This window comes from Nelumbo lutea, chromosome 4 (assembly GCF_056320005.1).
Source record: "Nelumbo lutea isolate HS-2025 chromosome 4, American lotus-T2T, whole genome shotgun sequence".
NCBI lineage: Eukaryota > Viridiplantae > Streptophyta > Magnoliopsida > Proteales > Nelumbonaceae > Nelumbo > Nelumbo lutea.
In genome coordinates, this window is record NC_142687.1 from 36,846,955 (window position 1) to 36,867,699 (window position 20,745).

Genomic DNA, 20,745 nt, shown 5'->3' on the forward strand with positions numbered 1-20,745 from the left:
ATACTCTATGGACCTAACAAAGTAAAGCTGGAGTACGCGCTCCAGTTTCAATTCCGAGCTTCTAACAATGAGGCCGAATATGAAGCATTATTGGCTGGCTTGGCACTAGCAAAGGGAGTAGGAGCCAAACACCATGTAGTGTTTAGTGACTCACAGCTCGTCGCAAATCAAGTGAATGGGGAATACGAAGCGCGAGAACCCTCCATGGAAGCCTACTTGGCTAAGGTGAGAGAACTCTCCAATTTCAACTCTTGGTATCTCTAACAAATTCCAAGATCAGAAAATACAGAGGCTGATGCCCTTTCTAGACTTGAGAGCACTATTGACTCGACAAAAAGAACAATTTACAAAGAAGACCTACCTCGCCCATCTATAGAAAAGGGAGCATAAGAGGTCGCCCACATAACAAATACAAAGCCGAGCTAGATAGATCCAACCTTCGACAAGGCATATTGCCAAAAGAATGAAATGCAACTTGACTCATAGAACGACAAGCAGCTCGCTATGTGATAATAGGCGAGCAGCTCTACATAAGATCTTTCATGTACTACAGAGCCGAACTGGATAGATCCAACCTTCAACAAGGCATATTGCCAAAAGAACGGAATGCAACTCATCTCAGAGAATGACAAGCAGCTTGCTACGTGATAGTAGGTGAGCAACTCTATAGAAGATCTTTCATGTACTATAGAGCCAATCTGGATAGATCCAACCTTCGACAAGGCATATTGCCAAAAGAATGAAATGTAGCTCAGAGGATGGAACGACAAGCAGGTCGCTACGTGATAGTAGGCGAGAAACTCTACCATATCTACGAAGCTTGCGCCAAACAAAGGTAGATCGGGTGTTACACGAGATCCACGAAGGGATTTGTCGAAGACACTTAGGAGGTCGAGCCCTAGCTCAGAAAGCCTTATGACAAAGGTACTACTGGCCCACCATGAAAACAAATGCGGTCGAGCTGGTCTTAAGATGTGATAAATGTCAGCAACACACCAACATCCTACACCAACCAGCGTGCACTCCCTTCTTTCCCCAAATTTGATGTTTGAAGAAGAAACCACGGCCCGCCCAACCTCATTCCGAGCTAATAAAGCAAGCAACCTATGAACCAACTGAACCAATTACCCTTTCTGAGAGTTACTCTCTTTGCCGAGCTAACGCAGGCTCGAGTGGGGGGCAATTGATGAGGGGTAATTTGGTCCTCTCAATCGTACAATGACACATGGCTTCTGGATGACAACTCAGCACCGAGTCAGCAAACTAGCTCAGTAAAATTAGATCGGAGCATCTCACCCAGGCCGACCTCTACCTCGACGAGACCGAACTAGCTGACCCCGTAGGATTACGACAAGCTGTCCTAATTGTCAGTCGAGCTGTAGGGACTTAAGATGACCTGCTAAGGAGAGCTCGCTAACCACTCCTTGTAGTTCCCAATACAACTCGACAAGGCCGAGCTGGTAGACCCATAAGATTACGACGAGTTGTCCTAGGAGTCGGCTGAGCTGAGAAGACCTAAGGCGACCTGTGAGGAAGAGCTCACTAATTGTACCCAATAGCTCGCTACCAAAGGTGTCGATAGCGTGACCGTTAGAATGGCTCATTGTGTCACGTACTAAATTCTATGCAAATGAATCATAACTCCCGCAAAGATCTCTCAATTGACACCTTAATGTGCCTGAAAATAGGAAAACAACTCCCCAAAGAGCTCAAGACAGTTACACTGAGTCCAAGAGCCTATATAAGAGGTCCAGATCCACATAGAAAGGTATACACACTAATATACTCTAGCTCTCTCACACTCTCAAAAGATTTTGATACCGCCTTTCTGACTTAATCATCAGAGTGTTCTCCTCGGGTAAAACCTACCCGGGCACTCTCATCCTTCTCTCCTTGCAGCTTGCTTTCAGCTCGGACATACAAGTTGCTGCTCGTCTACACAGCTCAACCCTGCTAGATCAGAACCCCGTTCGAGCCAAGTTGTCAAACACAAGGGAGTGACTAGATCGTGCATCATCAATTATAAATATATATATATATATATATATATATATATAATGCATATTTATTAATTTATAATATATAAAAAATATTAAATATATATATAACATATATAATACACATAAATATATATATAGAAATATATGCATACTGGTCGATTAAGTTAACCATCGGTTTTCTATATTGGTTAACTGAAACCAAACCGATACCTTCGGTTTTTTAAAACAATGAACCAACCAGTTCAATTAACCAAATTTTTGGTTCAGTTTCGGTTGATTTTTTTGGTTGGTTTGGTTTTTCGATTTTCTCTCACCCCTTAAGAAAATTCAAAGTAGCAAAAATGTATAGAGAGTCTCATCTTGGACGGCATGCTTACGCGAGTCATTGTGCTCTTTGTTTGTGGGACATGTGTCAGATTCCATGGCAATCAAAGCTCAAGCCATTACAAAACGTAGATGCATGATACAAACCACCAAAGGTAGGACGAAGAGTAGGGGTGTAAACGGATCGGATTTGAATCGGTCAGGTAATATCCGAATTCAAATCCGATTAGAAAATCTGATATCCGAATTCGATTCAATATTTGACGGATATTGAAAATTAATATCTGAATTGGAATCCGATTAAATATTCAAATGTTCTATTCGTTTCGAATTCGATTAATTAATTATTTTAGATAATTAATAAATATATAAATATATAAATTATTTATATAATTTAATTATTATATATATTATATAAAATAATTTATATATTATATATGAGACTTAAATAATCGATCGAACTCGGATATTTATCAAATTGAATCAAGTCATATCCGAATTCAATTCTGATTAATTGTTCTATAAGAATAGAATATCCGAATTCAACCGATTAAATATTTGAATTATCTGAATTCAATTTAATTATGTCGAATATTTGAATTTTCAAATACTATTAACACCCCTAACGAGGAGGTTTAGAGCCGTTGCACTGATATCTTGACCGTTGATTAAGGCTTAATCAATGTTCACCACATGTCCTGTTCCATGTAGGCGGTTCCTAGCACTAACTTGCTGGTTACGTCATCAACCGGTGGTTTCACAAGGCACCATGTCATCACTCCTCAGCTTGGACGAGCTTGTAACCACGTTTCAATCCTTGATTCAACCACTAGTTGGCTTTCAATTCATCTACTGTCTAATTAATAGGACCGGATCCTTATATTTTGAAAATTATTAAAAGTTGGTTCAAAGATAGGTTGGGGATATTTAAAAGGATAGGTGTTAAAAAAAATTTGAAATTTCTCATTTACGTATTTACAATGACGTAACAGAACCTGATTTATGACATCATCAATATCATATTGATATTTGAAGACAACACGTACGAGACATAGGGAATGATCCTTGTGTCATTGAGGACCTATCACTACACTACTTGTCTTGCCTACCACTAAAAGTTAAAGTTATGGTGCATTCACTGTTAACATTCTTTGCCACCAGCATTGGTCAATAAATTGCTATTCTTCGGAATCGTTTAATAGTTTTTATAGGTTGTCCCAATGCTTTGGACTACTAACATATATCTAATTAGCTTTTTCTCTTGGAAATTTTCAAAAAGTTGTGAATAAATATTTTTTTTATGTTTTAAATAATTTTCATTGCAAAAAAAGAATTCTAATATGGATCTATTAAACTCGTTGATCTAAGAACAATATATGTTAATAATGATTTTTCTTTGAAAAAAAATCAAATTTGAAAAATAATTTATTTGATACAATGTTCTAAATATCAATCCAGGCCGAAATGTTTGATGGGGCATTCAGTCTCTATCATTGGATGCCTTGTTTTTAGGTTTTTTTTTTTTTTTCAAACCTGTTAAAGGGAATTGGAATAAGGCTTGTCTATCCCCTGAAACGAAGCTTAAAGTGGCATATTGGTGGGTTATCAATACAATACATATCGACCAATACATTGCGAAATTTCGATCCTTGATTTTATATATTTTAAATGACTTTCATGTTAAGGAAGAACTATAGTATAGATATTTCGATGATCTATAAAACTTATTCATCTTACAACAATTTAATGTTCTTGTAATGAGGTTTTAGTATATTGGCAATTCAAACGTTGTTTGATGTATTATTAGTAAAATTATTGTATATAATATCTACATGTTCTAGAGTAGAATCATTGTAATGTATCTTTTCATATAAACCATTAGAGTGTACATTTCTTACATGTTTATACCTTATTCATAATTGTCTCAACCTTAGATTTTAGTATTAACAACGCATTTGTGGGTTTTGTAAGAATTTATCCAATGTATCCAAACCAAGCTAGTATTTATATCCAATGTTTAGAAAAATGAGGCAATTGAGTCGTGACCTAGACCCTTGGCCAGTTTGGTCATACTCTAAAAACCACAACTTGTGAAAAACTTGCCAGTTTAACTAGAGAACTACTTTAATACTCATGTGAAACTTGAACCTTAGTCATATGTTTTAAAAAGCAAGGACCCCATCATCTATCCATCACATTCAAGTATAATGATAACAATTATAGAATATATTATAGGATAAATTTTTGAAACCTCCCCTGAAGTTTCGGACCATTGCTAAAACCTCCCCTAAGGTTTGGTAATTGCAATCACCTCTCCTGAACTTTGTGACACATTTGCAAGTACACCCCTTCTATTAGAATACTCTAAAAAGAAACATGAAAATGTCCAAAATACTCATAAAAGTACTATTAAGGCTAGTTTCTATAGAAAAAACAAAACAAGTTTAAAGTTGTAGATTTACCTTTGAGTGATTAATATAAAAGGCAAATTTGAAAAATAAATCAATTTCAAAAAAAGAGATCGGAAAGATGTAACTAACAATTCATATGTAGAGAAAATAAATGAAAGTAATTGTATGGATATTGTTTAAAGGATTCTGTCAAAAGAGTCTACTTATAACTATGTCTTGAAAATCATGAAAATTGATTGAAATTACTAAATTTCAAAAATTATCCATTTTATATATTATTTATTGACCTATAATGTATATATATACATCTTACCTTGTTTACTCCCATCCCTTTAAAAAGTTTTAAAGAAGGAAAAAAAAAAAAAAAAAAAAAAGGGATGTAGAAGGAGAAATAATGGACGTAAGACAAATTCATGCAGCCAGCAAGATAGTGGAATCTGCTGACATGCGCACGTGGGCTCCCGATGATCATGACATGGTTGACAACTTTTATATACTGCTTCTAATCTATTGGGCTATTGTGCGCCACTACCCCCACCAATTCCGTGTGGCCCTTTCTCTACACAATGGCTTCTACACAATGGCCCTTTCTGTTAAAATACAAAATCATTTTTTAACCAAATTAACACTATTATCCATTCATTTCCGCACGCCGCTACTACGAAGTTATCCTGGACTCATCTCCACCCTCCATGTGGCATACTGCCATTCATATTCATGGCCATCAACATGTTAACCGTCTGATCACTTTGAATATGGAAGATATCAAATGCGAAGCCCTTTAAACGGACGACCCACATTTGAGCTTTTGGTTGACGCCGAAACAGTTAGAAAACCGAAATACCGGTTATAACTGCCGTTATTTTCCCGCTTGTATTGTTAATTTTGTGCAATAAAAACCCAAAATTTTCATAAACACGGTTTGTACTGTTTATGAGTTTAACCAAAAGAGTTGCTTTCATAGGCCTCTGAGTGAAGACAATGAGAGCTAGATCCGTCTGCACGGGGCAGAGAAGGAGATATACAAAGCCAGAGAGAAGGCCCAAGGGAAACCCTAGCCCTTACTGGGACCTCGAATTTCTGCTGTAATGGACTCTAAACTGCTTCGGTTGATTTCTCATCAGTCCTTCTTCTCCACCGTGAACTCCGGCGATCTCGAGGCACTGAAGTTAACAGTAGAAGGGTCGGGTGGAAATGAAGGAGACGATCGAGCGGCCTGGATTTCCGCTTTAATGGCGTTGCGAAACGACGCGGGAGAAACAGCTATTTATATCGCGGCTGACAATAATTTAGTGGATATATTTAATTACTTGATCAAGTTCTGTGATCTCCAGACGGTGATGATCAGGTCAAAGTCGGATATGAATGCATTTCATGCTGCTGCTTGGCGGGGGAACTTGGGTACGTTACTTTTCTGAAAATTTGGTTCAATTGCTACGACTTGTGGATATGTTAATTCTTCGATTAATCAATTAATGATGTTCTGGTTAATGCGGCAAAGATTTAGAAAATTCAAACTTTTCCTTTTTTTTTTTTTTTGTCTTTTTGATTACCAAATTTAAATGTTTGATGTGAGACTGTTCGGAAATTTTGTATTTGATTTCTTAATGTGAGATTGTCTAACGCATATCTTTCTTCTCCTGATCTATTGGTTTTATGGGTCCTGAATTCCAATCTTACAATTGGATATCCTTGGATAGATTGCTATTTCCTAGAGTACCCTGTTTCCTAGAATTAGGATCCTCTTTGTTGCTTCACGATAGGAAGCCTGTTCATGATGCATGTATCAGCTAACTACACTAACAGCATATGATATATTCAGCCTAGTAAAACATGGGTGTGACTCTTCATTTATCAAAAAAAAAAAAAACATGGGTGTGACAATTCCCAACAAGCTGTTAGTACATACTCGTCTTTAAGAAATTCTCCCTGTTCAGCATTTAACTTGTGCTCTGGATTAATTGGAGTACAAAAAGATTAAGGAATAGAAGGAATTGCAGTTGGTTCGTTTGTCTTGTTTCAATAATCTTCCAAGAGAAATAAAGTCTACTAAGGTTAAGCCTAGTAGACTGAGAGGTCTATCTATTAGTGATCAGCATAAGTTACCCAGGATTAATGGAATTAGGTAGCACATACTAGCCTAATTTCTGTATATTATGTAAATTACACTGTACTTTATCTTCATTAATGAATAAATTTAATATTACATATCAAAAAAAAGAAAGAAAAACAAGTTATCCGTACAGCACTTCCCATGGGACCCATGTGATCACTCTGAATCCTATTTACAATTATTGTCTAGTATGTATGTGCATGGCTTCATAACAATAAAAAGGATTAAAAAAAAAAAACTATCAAAAGAAAAGGATTACAAAAACAACTTTTGTGCAACCTTGCAATGCACCAAATATCCTGTTACTATGCAAATCTAAGCACTCATTTGGGACATCTGACCCATTTCTCTAACAAAATTTTCTCCTTTTGACTTGACATTTATCAATCATCAAACTATGGTTGGATTGGACAGGAAACCATCTCCTAGAGAAACCATGCATGGGTACAAGTTCATGCCTTACCTACTCATTTTTGTGTATTCAAATATTCCTTTCTCCGCAAGTTCAGGCTCCTACCACAATATGAATCTGGCCTTCTTCAATAGGTTCCTAGTTTGTATGGTGACCTTACCATTCAAGAACCAAACTTATTGTTGTCAGGTAGTGTATCTAGATATCATAGAACACATACATGATTTCACATCAATAAGTTAAAACATTTAATAAAAAGAGCAATTACCCAATGTTTGAGCTGGCCATAGAGGTGTGTACTGGAACTTTATTTGTTTTTAATTTACGGAACTTAATTGGTTGGTACTCTGAAATCATGTAATTTCATGTAGTTTAAGAATTTTAAGGGACTTTTGGGAATTTGAAATTTTCTAGAATTTCTGGGAAGTTTGGAATTTTCAACATTTATAAATTTAGACCAGTTTCAGTTATTCCCTTTTGAAATTAACATTGTATTTCCATGAAATTATTGCATTTTGCTGAGTGTGCTGATATTCTGTAATTTTTAATTATGTTCTATTGGCTTATTAATTTTGATTGCTCAATGAAACATATGTTTACCATTGTTTGCCCCAGCAATTGTGAAAGAATTATTGAGCATGTGGCCAGAGCTTTGTAGATCATGCGATTCTTCAGACACTAGCCCTCTTTATTCAGCTGCCAAAAAGAACCACCTGGATGTAGTGAATGTCATACTTGATGCAGATGCAAGCTCAATAAGGATTGTGAGAAAAAATGGGAAAACCTCACTGCACAATGCTGCACGTTATGGTCCTCCCCAAATAGTAAAAACACTTATAGATAAAGATCCAGGAATTGTGTCTATTCAAGATAAGAAAGGACAGACTGCACTTCATATGGCTGTAAAAGGTCAGGATCCTTCTATAGTGGAAGAGATATTGTTTGCTGATCTTTCAATACTAAATGCACGTGACAAGAAGGGAAATACAGCTGTGCATATAGCCACAAGGAAATGCCGTCCTGAGGTATCCCTTTGCTTCTTTTTGTGAAAGATATATGCATTGCAAACCTAAGACGCATATGCATGGATATTTGAGATAGATATTGCAAACAAGGATATGACTTGATTTATAGATATCCAAGATTTGGATATGGATACATGTCTCATACTATTATGATGATACCTCACTTTTAGTTTTTTGTCCTTTTTCTAAGGCCAAGTAAAACTTTACATGCTTTTGTGAAGTTTTTTTATAGTATGTTTTCTTTTTCTGTTTATCATTTTGCAACTGTCCTTTGAATAAAATTGCCCTATAAATTCACGGGGTGCCTGGTGTCAATATCAATGTTGTATAAGCCTGCTTAGGTTTTGATGTGGGCATCAAAATGGTTCTAAAGTTGACTGTAGGAATTTTCTATTTTTTTCTTATCCTTTAAATTGTCATACGGATGATTTCATCATTTTACATTTTGATGTGGATTTGAATAATTGTAAGTCATTAATTAGGAAATTGGTAGTGTTGTTTCAAAATTTTCAAGTCATTGATCAATGGGTAAAAAGTTAAAATTGCTATATTTCCCTTATTTGGGTGTGCATTGGTAATTTCATAATTATAATGAACTGGTAGCCCAAACACACTAGTTACCTATATATGTATATGTTACCTTAACTCTTTAAGGCACAATAGAATAAGAAATTGGAATTTTTCTCAGATTGTGTTGTTTTCTTTTTCTAAATTGTTGCATTCATGAAGCTGAATTTTGATGGCAATAGTTTAAGGAACCCAGGGCTCTCTGGTATAGGGGGAGTGTTCAGGAATGAAGAAGGACTTGTTATTGGAGGAGACTCTCTTAGGGCTGAGATCCTTGCGTCTCTGGAAGGTGCACAAAGAGCAAGGGAATTGAACCTAAAAATTGGTTTTTGAAGGTGACTCAAAGGTGGTGGTGAGATGACTAAAGGAAGATAACTCTAGTATCTGGAACTAAAGCAATGAAAAGAAAAAATTTAAGTGGCTGACTAGGGACATTGAGGTGAAATACAGTTGAGTAAAGAGAACTGCTATCTCACTTGCTGATGGGTTAACCAAGCAAGGGGTGAATAGGGGATCTTTCTTTGGGCTCATTTCTAATTGTGTATCCTTTGTTTTGCTAAAATAGGGGGCTTAAGAAAGTTTACCTCCCCCTTTCTTGTAATTAAAGTTTCTTATTCTTAATAAATTCTGCCATTACTGATCAAAAAAATATTTATTGGAGTTTTAGATCTATCTATTAGGGATGCCAATTTTCTCTAATTTGATCTGTCTTCAACATCTAGAAGTTTCTTCTACTCATTTACTTCTATCGAGTTCCTAGAAAACCCTAGATTAGAACTTTAGTCTAGAATTCATCCACCTTAGGAATTTTAGAAAACACCGTGAAAATCTCTCTTTGTATCAAAATCCCTCTCTCGTTCACACACTCCCTTCAAGCCATTTTGTTTAACTGATCATATTTTTTAAAATATAAAAATATTTTTCTATCCCACATGATTCTGTGTATGTAGGATTTTTGTCAGTTTCTCTCTCTCTAAAATCTTTTTTTAAGTCTTAACCTTACCTCTCAATTCTAAACCATTCCTTAGACCTATCCCCATATTCCTAACCCCAAACCCTAGCTTTAAACCCTATCATTTCATTAGTTCTCTTCACCTTCTTCTTTTCTTTTTTACAATAGTCCCCTATTTTAAGCACCTGTCAAGTGTTTGAAGGAATCTGACATCAGATTCCCAGGTATTACAGTTATAAACTCCATGAATGTTTGATTCATGTATCATGTTAAGAATCACTTGCGTGGAATTGGTTAAGGTGCAACAGATAGACCATTCTGTAATCATTTGAGCAATCCTGTCACTTTGTATTAACACCTGTTAGTTGATTACCTTTTCAACATGCAAAATGATGCCTGATTTTATATTTATTATACCTTACTCGGAAACCTAAAATCACTTGATAATGCAACCCTGAAGATGGGTACCTTTGGTTCTATATATTGTGAAATCTTTCTATTATTTCAAGGATTTCATGTTTATTTCCATCTACATAAATCACCCTTTAATTGCATGATTGAAATACACTCTGTCAGATGCTGTATAGATCAAGTTATTAGGGGCATTGAAAATTCCCTATCACCATAGGGCCTTAGATTAAGGGTGCAAGTTGGGTCAGGTTAGGTTGGGTTGAGATCAATCCTAACCCAACCTGAGTTGTTGAACCCTTAATCCTAATCCTTACCCAATTCGATGACTGGGTTGGGTTGGGTTCAGGTTATCCCAATTTCTTTACTTATTTTTGCTCTTAAAAAAATCTCATTGCTTAGAATTGGGATTGACTTTTTGGGATGGGTTCAGGCTAATCCAGTCCAAGTTGCATCCCTACCTTAAGACTGTCTTTTTCCATTGGTATTTTGGGGGCTGATTATGCAAAGTAGTGTTTAATGTATTCCTTGAGGGTAAGCGAGGCATAACCTATTAAGAGGATGGAATACTTATCTTTCAGGTGAACTCCTAATCTTTCTGAGCCCCAAGATTGACCAACTTGGTTGCTGATTGACTACTTAAATAGGGTCTGGGGAGACCTTTTTAATGGCGCGCTACTTTAATAGCATAGGGTCCATTATTGTCCTTCCCTTTTTTTCTCATTTTTATCATTGATATTGTCTTTCCCAAATTTTGGTTTTATCCTTCCTTTTTTGGAGATTTTTTTAATTCTCTTTGTATTCTGGCTCTTTCTTTGAGACTCTGGCTTTTGATTCTTAGTTTCATTGACAAATCCTATATTATATTGATTTAAAAAGCCATCTGAGGTAACCCCTCTTCTAAAATCGTGAATGACTAGTCATTTGATTGACATGAATACCCCAGCACTGGTGATGGGCATTATGTAAATTGGTCTTTTTCTTGAACCGAACAATTTTCCTCTTACAATGTGGATTAACTGGAATGCTGATTATTTATGTATACAATTTTTCAACTAGATCATTGTCATCATGTAACTCTTGCCTGAATGATTTAACTTAACTGTTACATAACATATGTTGTTCTCCAATGATATTCTATCTATCGTGCATGTTTCCTGTAAATGGGGCTTGCAGCCGTTGTAAATTCAATTTGAACTTCAATATTTTGTAGGCCTCATTTTGATCTATCCTTTATACTAAGTAGGTGTTCTCTTTCAGATATTAAGCCTTCTCTTGAGCTATGACTCCATTGAGGTCAATGCCATTAATAAGCAGAACGAAACTGCACTGGATTTGGCAGAAAAACTCCAGTATGGAGAACCTTCATTGGCAATTAGGGAGGTTCTAGTAGAGGTTGGGGCTAAAAATGCCAGGAACGTAGGCCGAGTTGATGAAACTATGGAGCTGAAAAGAACTGTAAGTGATATAAAGCATGAGGTGCAGTCACAATTTATACAGAATGCAAAGACCAACAAAAGAGTGTCTGGAATTGCCAAAAAGCTGCGGAAGCTGCACAGAGAAGCAGTTCAGAACACCACCAATTCTGTGACAGTTGTTGCTGTTCTTTTTGCCTCCATTGCTTTCGTGGCTATATTCAATTTGCCTGGTCAATATTTTCGGGATGGATCAGATGTTGGGAAAGCTCGTATAGCTGACACTGTTGGATTTCGTGTATTTTGCCTGTTGAATGCTACATCTCTGTTCATTTCTCTAGCTGTTGTTGTGGTTCAGATTACTTTGATTGCCTGGGATACGCGATCTCAGAAGCAGGTTGTTTCAGTAGTAAACAAGCTAATGTGGGCAGCCTGTCTTACCACTTGTGGGTCTTTTCTCTCTCTGGCTTTTGTGGTTGTGGGGAAGAAACGCTCTTGGATGGCTATTACCATAACCTTGATAGGCGCTCCAATTCTTCTGGTAACTCTTGCTTTCATGTGCTACTTCGTTTTACGACAACATTTCAATATATTTGGCGACGACTCTCATAGACGAATTAGGAGGGCAAGTTTTAGTAAATCTTTCTCGTGGTCTCCGTTCTCTCCCTTTTCAGATCCTGATGCATTTAATTCTGACCATGAAAAGATCTATGCTTTGTAACTTTGTCTTGGCCGATTCAAGCACGTCAAAGGCTGGTCTCAGATGTTGTAAATATGTAGTATCTAGTGTTCCTCAGCGGCAGTGTCATTGGCTGATAACTAGCGCTTTTTACCTTAACCACATACCGAATTTTGGGTTTGAAGTTGTATAATGTAAGTCAGCCGGATGCGCTACAATCAGTTTGCTAGAAAGACAAATAAACAGTAGCATTGTGTAGATATTGTATATGCAAGTAATTTTAAATAAATATTCTAGTACTTGATCTTATGCGCTTCAGCTTGTAAATATTACACAGTTTCCCACTAATAGATTGTTTGCTGCAATAAATTTATAAATCAGTTCCCGACGCTTAATTTTTTACTGCATGTGAGATATAACAGTCGGTAGATATAGTTTACATTAACCTGGTATTGAATACTGTGTTGTTCCTTCCCAGCCCCCTTTCCCATCTCTTGGGTGCATCTTAGGGTTTGGTTTGGTGCTTGTTTTCTGTTTTCTGGAAATATCTATTACCAAAAACAAGATTGGCCCACTTGATTATGAATTAGTAACAAATGAACCATTGGCAGCGAATAATAATCGCTTGTAAGTTTTTCCCCTACTTATCAACCTTTTAAACTTTCATAATAACATGAATGCCTGTCGCACACATTCAAAGAGAAGAAAACCACAAATTATAGATAATAATGAATACTTTTAGATACATTTGTTAGGTGATGCGTGGGGAAGTAGTTCTCCCCCACGCATCACCTAACAAATGTATCTAAAAGTATTCATTGTGAAAATTGGTGCTTGCTACTTAGTAAAGTGACCAAATTTGCCAGCCAATCAGCCATGAAGTTGGCTTCTCTAAATACATGCATGAACGTGACTATGATCCCAAACATGAAACACCTAGCACACCTCATTGCACTCTTCTACAATTGGCTTAACATTCCTAGGGGATCTTCTCTTCCTCTTAAAACCACTAATTATAATACTGGAATCCCTCTCAACGATAATCCTGTAGCAAGAGAATTTTACAGCAACATGCACCTAATCCAATGCCGCCCAAACTTCAGCCGTGTTGATTGAGCAGGGCCCGATGTCCTTGCTTACCACAAATAGCACCTTGCATTCATCGTCTTGTTACAACTATTGAACATCTTCCATGGGAGGGTCTTCTGATCGACAATCTATTACTTATTTTGCAACTTCCCTCAAAATATGAAAATCTTAAATGACTGTACACTTCGCAATTGATTCCATTCACGTCATGTTTAAGTAGACTCCATTTGTTTTCTACCCTCCCCATTTTCTATCTCGTCTCCTTTTCCCTCGTAGTATCTTTTCCCATGCCTATATTATGTTTTGCATACTATTGCCAATAGAAATGACGGGGTAAGGACCCAAATGAAGAAACCAATAAAGGATGTAGGAAACCCATTATAGGACGTCTAAACCTAACCCTCCAAGACGATGCTACAAGGATATCCAAAGCAATCAGGGTTTGAAGAGAAAAAAGAAGTAATAGAACAAATCACAGATAAGACACCAAAATCAAAATTTCAGGATGAACAATGTACACAATTCCCTGAATGCTTTACTTTTTTTTTTTTTTTTTTTGAGATTGCTGTCAATGATAACAATACAACGAACTGCATACTCTACATTCAATTTTTCCTTCTTGCCCATATGGTCTCCAATAAAAAAAATAACAGAACCACACGAGCATACCGTCTGCAAAAGCAAAAGAATAGCCTGCCCAAGCTTTATCTTCAGTAATCCCAATTCCTACCAATCCCAACCTCCACAAATTCATCACAACAAACCACTAAGATATACAATTTTACAATTATACCAGACCTTGTCTGATTTGTGAACATAAAAATAATATGTGTAATTGCGTATTCCTCAAAAACGAGCTTGGTAGAATAACAAACTATAATCAGAGCAAAGATGAAGCATCGAGTCAATGTTGTAATTGTCCTGGCCCTCTCCATGATGATCTTGGAGGGTGGGTCATCTCTGGCATGGGTGAAGGTCGGTGAGTTTCTTCCAGAGACAATCTTTGCACCTCCTGCACATCAAATTGTTGTATCCCTTTATGTTCCAGACAAGAAAATGGCAAATCTATATAGGACAAACGAAAATTTGAACATTTGAAAAGTTCAGGTTGAAAGGATATTATCACGAATATCATAAAATACATGACTAAGATATACAATGTGCTGACGTAATTTGTCCAACCTGTGATAAGTTGGATGAAGAGGAATTATGAGACTGCAATCGTGGTTTTGTGTTTATGCGGTGTTGGTGTTGCATGTGTTCAAACTGCTGTAACCGTGATGGAAAATTGATTCCATTATGAATATTACTTGAATCCTGATTCTTGTCCCCATCCTCCATTATATGCGATCCACTCGGCATGTGATGTAAAATCTGTGAATATGGGTTTCCTGAAGATGTTCGCTTCAATTGCTCATCACTGAAGGAGTATAAAGGCACAGTTCTTAATCTAGTTCGCAGTATCTTGAAGGCTGAACTTTGCTGCAACGAATGAAGTTACGATTGAACAGAAGATTCCAAAAACTCAAACAATAAGGTCCAATGACAAGAAATATGCATATTAGTTGGTGTATGGGCAAAAATCAGGGCTTTGAAATTAATCTCTAAATAATTTTGCAAGCAGTATGGCAACACTGGTGAGAGAACCTATCACAATTAATGATATTTCAATAAGTTCACCTTCTCCATTCAAAGTAGCTTCGGTATTCAGAGGGTTACAAAATCATCTAAGTTTATACTTACAAGCAGGATATCCAGTTCCTCTCTACATAGGGAAATTAACCAAAAAACCCCTATCTTAATGTGCAGAAAAAATAATAATAATGTCCACCCCAGTTTCCTCAAGTTTTAGGCATACCTGGGGTAGCAACATAATAAGGCCATACAGGGCCTTCAACAACCATATGTGTCTTCCAGGTTCAAGAAGCTGCAACATCAAAAATTGGATGAAATAAGCTCCACCTTGTTTGGATAAAGAGAAAACAAAGGAAGAAGGAGAGGTTCCTTCAGAGCAGCCAAAGCAAGTACATAAATAAGACTGAGAAACAAAGGCAACATAACAGATAAATCAGATTCATCAATTAAACAACAAAAGATGGATCAAAATGATCAGGCTTTAATAGGAAATAGGGAATCTGGTATTAAACTGGATTTTGGTGCTAGCAGAATTTGTTAAAATTGAAGAGAGATTTGTTTGGATTAGATTTTTGGACTAATTTGGAGTTGTCGGTGGTGCTTCGTCACACAATCGATATTGTAAGACTGCTTTTTCTATTTAATAAAATTTCTTTTTATTTACTATCAGAAAAACAAGTTCTGAAGCCACTTGTCCCTAAAGTGTTCCCTTTAAAGACCTTCAAAGGCTGCGAGAATGCTTCCCATCTCTTTTTTGTGCCTTCTATTTTACCACTAAGTTCTGCAACTAAAGACTGTTTGCCAAAGATTTTCCCATTCCTCTCCTTCCTAATGGATAGCAAACAACAAAAGGTGTGAGATTCCAATAAATTCTGCCCCTACTGCTGAATCATAATTCAGATAAGCTAAACATTATAAAATCCTAATTGAGAAAAGCTATACTAACCAATAAGACTGGAACTGAAGCTTTCCCAATTTTGGGAAAAGAATTAATATCTTTTTCCTTTTTTCAATGATGACAAGTAAGCATTGGTAGTTATAAATTTTACAGTTTTCCAAATTCTAAAGAAACATTAATTACTTTAGTTGCAGATCCCACCTGCAATAATCTGAAATAAAGAAAAGAAAAACAGAAGAGAAGAAGATGGAAGAAGATGGAAGAGAGAAAAGTAGAGGAAGAAGAAGGGAAGGAAGAAAAGTGAGAGTTTTGACCCCTCTTCAGACCCCAATGATCTCTCTTATTCTTTTGTTGTAAAAAATATGGACAATTACATGAGTGCTCTTAGTAAGGCGTCCAACAATAAAGACAGCAATAAAAAACAATAAAAAAGAGAAACAGGCCCATAATTAAGGCCCACTACCTAACACGAGTCATAAACACAACTTAAAGAAAAAAAAAAGAAACTAAGGCCCATTCGGCCCATCATCTCTACAACTTTGTAAGAATCAGGCAGGAAATAGTTGTTGGAATTGCAGTTAATCAATTAATCATTAAATAGAGAATGCAACCAGACTTGGACAATATATTCCTTTAGCACTAAAAACTTGTACTGAATTGGAGGCAATACATCTGCTACACCAATAAGGAAGAAAATGTGGATTGAATAATGCAATAATAACATCTGATTAGGGCTATATCTCAATCTTGGCCCTAAGTTTTTGGTGTGGTGATGGTCTATCTTGTCTTTGGAGTATGGAGCCTTCTGGAATTGGTTGGTGTATCTAAAAAAATGCCAATTTTGATGGGGCCTCAAGAGACTTCTCTGCATTTAAGGAGGGACTAGAAGAGACCTGTGTAATGCACAAGCTGGTGTTAAAAAGATATCCTTGTTCTACAGGGGAATGAGTACATTCAGTTTCCTAATGAAAAAGAATATGAATTAGTTGTCGGTGAGTTTAAATAGACTCATTTTTTATTTTTGAAATTTTCCAAAAACTACAAAATTATAAAAGGGTTTGGAAGCAATGTGAGAATTCTGACATGGACAACTGTATCTTAAGTATATAGAATAGATTTTGTGTCGATTTGTTTTAGGTTTAGGTGGAACCAGGAATTTGTTGGGGGGGGGGGGGGGGGGGGGGGTGTGCTCAGTTTCCTCCCTGTTCCCATATATCTCCCTATATAAAATAGTCCTTTTTCTACATATTTCTATATCTTGTCACATTTTATTATTTGAAACAAGAATTCTCATTAAGTTAGACATCATGCATCAAGGCATACCTTATGCTCACCTCACTCAACTTCCACTTTAAAAAAAAATAGGTTACACATAATGGTGAAGATATTGCACTTTCAAACTAAGACTTCTGAACTTTTGAATTAGAGAAACAATTAGTAGCCCACCACAAACCTGCAATCTTAGATAAGCAAAGACTGGAGTCTCCAGCAAGCGGATCAGTTTGTCCAGCTGAACTAAGAATTTGACATTGATATCTTCCTCCACCAATGACTGAATCACACAACTCGCGTGCTGGTATGCCTGTCAATAAATATCATAAACATTTATGAAAAAGCAACAAGGTACTCAATGATTGGAGAGAATAGCCATGAGATCATACATACCTGAGCTAATAAGCAAAGACTTATTGTTGCCATTGGTGAATGACACCAAGAAGAATACAAAGAAACAAATAAATCTTTTCCAGCAGCATTCACCAGTGATTGCTTCAGAAGATCCCGCAAACCAGACAATTCAGATGAAGTAAGCAAAATCAAATTCAGAGCCTGAAAAGGCAAAGAAAATGTGTTATAAATGAACCATAAGAACCATTTTGTAGACTCCAACAGGGATACAAGAATAACCAAAAAAAAATTAAAACCTGAACCATGACAGAGGCAAAATCCAAGTCAGCTTCTCCCTCAAGAATTCTGGAGAGTTCCCTGTAGACTCTTTCAGCATCCAAAAGCACACAAAGTCGACGGATTATCAAAGCACCACGCCTGGAAAACAGAAACATGAAGCTTTCATAAAAGACCAGGATGTATGTTTAAATTTTCAAAACAGAATAAATAAAAAAAACAAAGCTGAAATCTCAAACTTCAGTAAAGAAATTTACCTCTCAAGAAGTGAAAGGTTGACCCGGAAGTTATGCATTAGAAAAACAACAAGTTGGCGGAAATGAGGTTCATCTCTTGCTATACATGCATGCACCTCAAGCACCAGGAGCACAACCTACACAATGGAAACAATTTAGATTTAAAGAGCAGGTGAAGACAAAACAAGTTCCAATACCCGCAACTCAAATTCATGAAATAATGGCAATGGACCACTTGAGTTTTTGAGTATATATTTCATGATACCAGAATGAAATGCACAAAATCAAAAAACAATGTTAAACAATGGCAAGGTAGTGTGCATCTTTACCTCTTTTATATTTTATAATAAAGCAAAGATTCATTTAAAACTGCATTAGCCAAGAAAATAATCATAGGTAGAAAAAAACAGTAAATGGATTAAATTTTGGTTAATAATTACTAATTCCACTTAAAGTTTGTCATTAATTTCAGAATGACAAATACTTAGAATTGGACCACAAAGACACCTAAATTTTCCCCACTGCTTCTATATTAAGCATCCAACTGCCCTCAAAATCCGCAAAAGATCAAATTGCTATTCTGTAACAATCTTAACAAAACAATAAAATCTGCAAAGGCCACTCCTGACTATCATGTCAATTTTACCAAAAGAAAACTTGTCAATCCTTACCAAAATAAGGGCAAAACAAACCAAAAAATAAAAGAAAAAAAAAACGTAATCAGATTTTAAATCAAAACTGCTGTTAAAATATATGCTTCTTTGAAATGTTGAACAACAATCAGTAACCATTGTGGAACATTGGAAACATCTGACACTCTGGACATTCTGGTCAAATGTCATGTATATTTGTGTTAAGCGAAAAATTCCTCCCTTCTAATAATGTCTCTGCTGTTGTGTTAGCTATTTGCACTCTTCTCAAGTTGTTTAGGTTTTCTGTATTAATTGGTTCCATCATTGCTAAAGGTGACACCTCCAGTACCTCATCCTCTCTCTGTTCATGGTTCCTCCACTCCATCTAAGCTCTAAACTAAGTTTTCTCTGTTCCTCCGGGATTTTGGACAGTTGGACTCATATTCCATGCTGCCATCACCATTAGTCTTTGATACCTCCCTGGCCACCTCCACTCCCCTCCATCAATGATCAGTTTCTTGTGGGATAGAACTTATTAGTATCTTATCTTTAGACCAGTTGGCCATGAATTGGTTCACCCATTAAACCATTTTCACCCTGGTTCAGCCAAGGTGAGCAGCAAGCCAATGAGTACAAAGCAGCTTACATCAATAGCATCCTAAAAAGCAGAAAAACATAGTTATAATCTGTTACAGATTACAACCCGGCCTTGGGCAGCCCCATTCAAGTACATCCCTCTCCACCCCAACTAATGGAATAGCTGACTCGTTAGCTAAGCAAGGGATGCATAGGGATCATCTTTTCTGGGCTCAGTTGTAATGTGGTGTTGTTTGGGAGGCTGCATCTCGCACCTCCCCTTGGGAAGTCTTTTGTATAACTTGATTATGATGTCCTATTAATAAAATATTTTTCTACTATTCATCAAAAAAAAAATTGAAACCTAGAGAATGAGTCAATCTCACCATAAGCCTGAATTGCCATGGGGTCTGATCCAGAGTCCTCATCCAGCAGATAATTGTTTGGAAATCACCCTCAATCTCCACACTCTTCAATTCCTACAGTACGCCAGTGCCATTAGCTTTAACACTTGCATTAGGGCTATCAATTCTTCCCTTAGGGAGTTCCCATGGCCAGCTAGACCCCAGTAACTAAGATTTATGTTGCCCTCATGGTCCCTCACCACTCCTCCCACTCCTGTCTCTCCCATATTACCAAGACAGCACCCATCAAAGTTTAGTTTATAACCCCAACTGTGGGGACCATTCCACTACCCTCTGAGGCCTGCTACTTTGAAACCTTGCAAAAATTTGCCACTCCCTCAACATATCATATCATTTAGATTGACACCTTTAAACTCATTACAAATCAATGCCCAATTTGCGGCACTTATCATTGTGAGTTCAATCAATTTCTCTTCAAAGATTCTAGCATTTATTTCACACCAAAGTCCCCATAAAGCTGCACCACACTTTTTTTAAGAGGCAACATCTATGATTCATTAATAACAAAAAGAGGGGGGATACACCACACATACACATTGCCACGGTATTTTCTGTCTTCAGATAGAGCAGCTTAGAGGCGATCACGGGCCAGTTCAGGCCAAGCCGGGCTTTGGGCCCAAGTCACAAATTAAATTTTATAAAATACACATAACATTTTATTATGACATATAACACCATCATCATCACTCATGCCTTATCCCAACTATATAGGATTGGCTACATGGCGTATAACATGTATAAAAATACAAGACAAATTTTATAATATTATATATTATATATTATATGTGGTATTTTATAATATTTATATATAAACATATATTTATAAAAAATAACATATATACAAGTATATATTTAATATATAAATAATATATTGCAGGCCCAGGCCAGGCTAGGCCTGAACACAAAAACCTAGGCCCAAACCCAGAAATTCCCAGACTGAAAATGATCACCCCCCTACTTATCAAAGAAAAATGATCACCCCTAGAGCAGCTCATCACATCTCAGTCAAACAAATCCACAACTTTAAAGGGTGCCACCCCAAGCTC

At 36.6% G+C, this 20,745-nt stretch overlaps 2 protein-coding genes across 2 annotated transcripts in view; one reads left to right on the plus strand and one right to left on the minus strand.

The window, feature by feature from the left end:
• Positions 1–5,549: 5,549 nt before the first annotated feature.
• On the plus strand, positions 5,550–12,615 carry LOC148855227 (ankyrin repeat-containing protein At2g01680-like). The gene is made up of 3 exons (XM_088984212.1): positions 5,550–6,136; positions 7,876–8,285; positions 11,473–12,615. Exons 1-3 carry the CDS (start codon positions 5,824–5,826, stop codon positions 12,346–12,348), a joined length of 1,599 nt encoding a protein of 532 aa, XP_088840338.1. The 5' UTR covers positions 5,550–5,823; the 3' UTR covers positions 12,349–12,615.
• A 1,295-nt stretch (positions 12,616–13,910) lies between these two features.
• The window catches only part of LOC148855228 (protein VAC14 homolog), a 35,233-nt gene continuing 28,398 nt past the window's right edge, over positions 13,911–20,745 (minus strand). Inside the window, exons 14-20 of the mRNA XM_088984213.1 lie at positions 18,088–18,203; positions 17,851–17,971; positions 17,594–17,755; positions 17,382–17,510; positions 15,254–15,322; positions 14,578–14,877; positions 13,911–14,407 (exon numbers count right to left, since the gene is read on the minus strand). Coding sequence (XP_088840339.1) covers positions 14,300–14,407; positions 14,578–14,877; positions 15,254–15,322; positions 17,382–17,510; positions 17,594–17,755; positions 17,851–17,971; positions 18,088–18,203 — 1,005 coding nt within the window. The 3' untranslated portion in view covers positions 13,911–14,299. The remainder of the gene's footprint in view (positions 14,408–14,577; positions 14,878–15,253; positions 15,323–17,381; positions 17,511–17,593; positions 17,756–17,850; positions 17,972–18,087; positions 18,204–20,745) is intronic.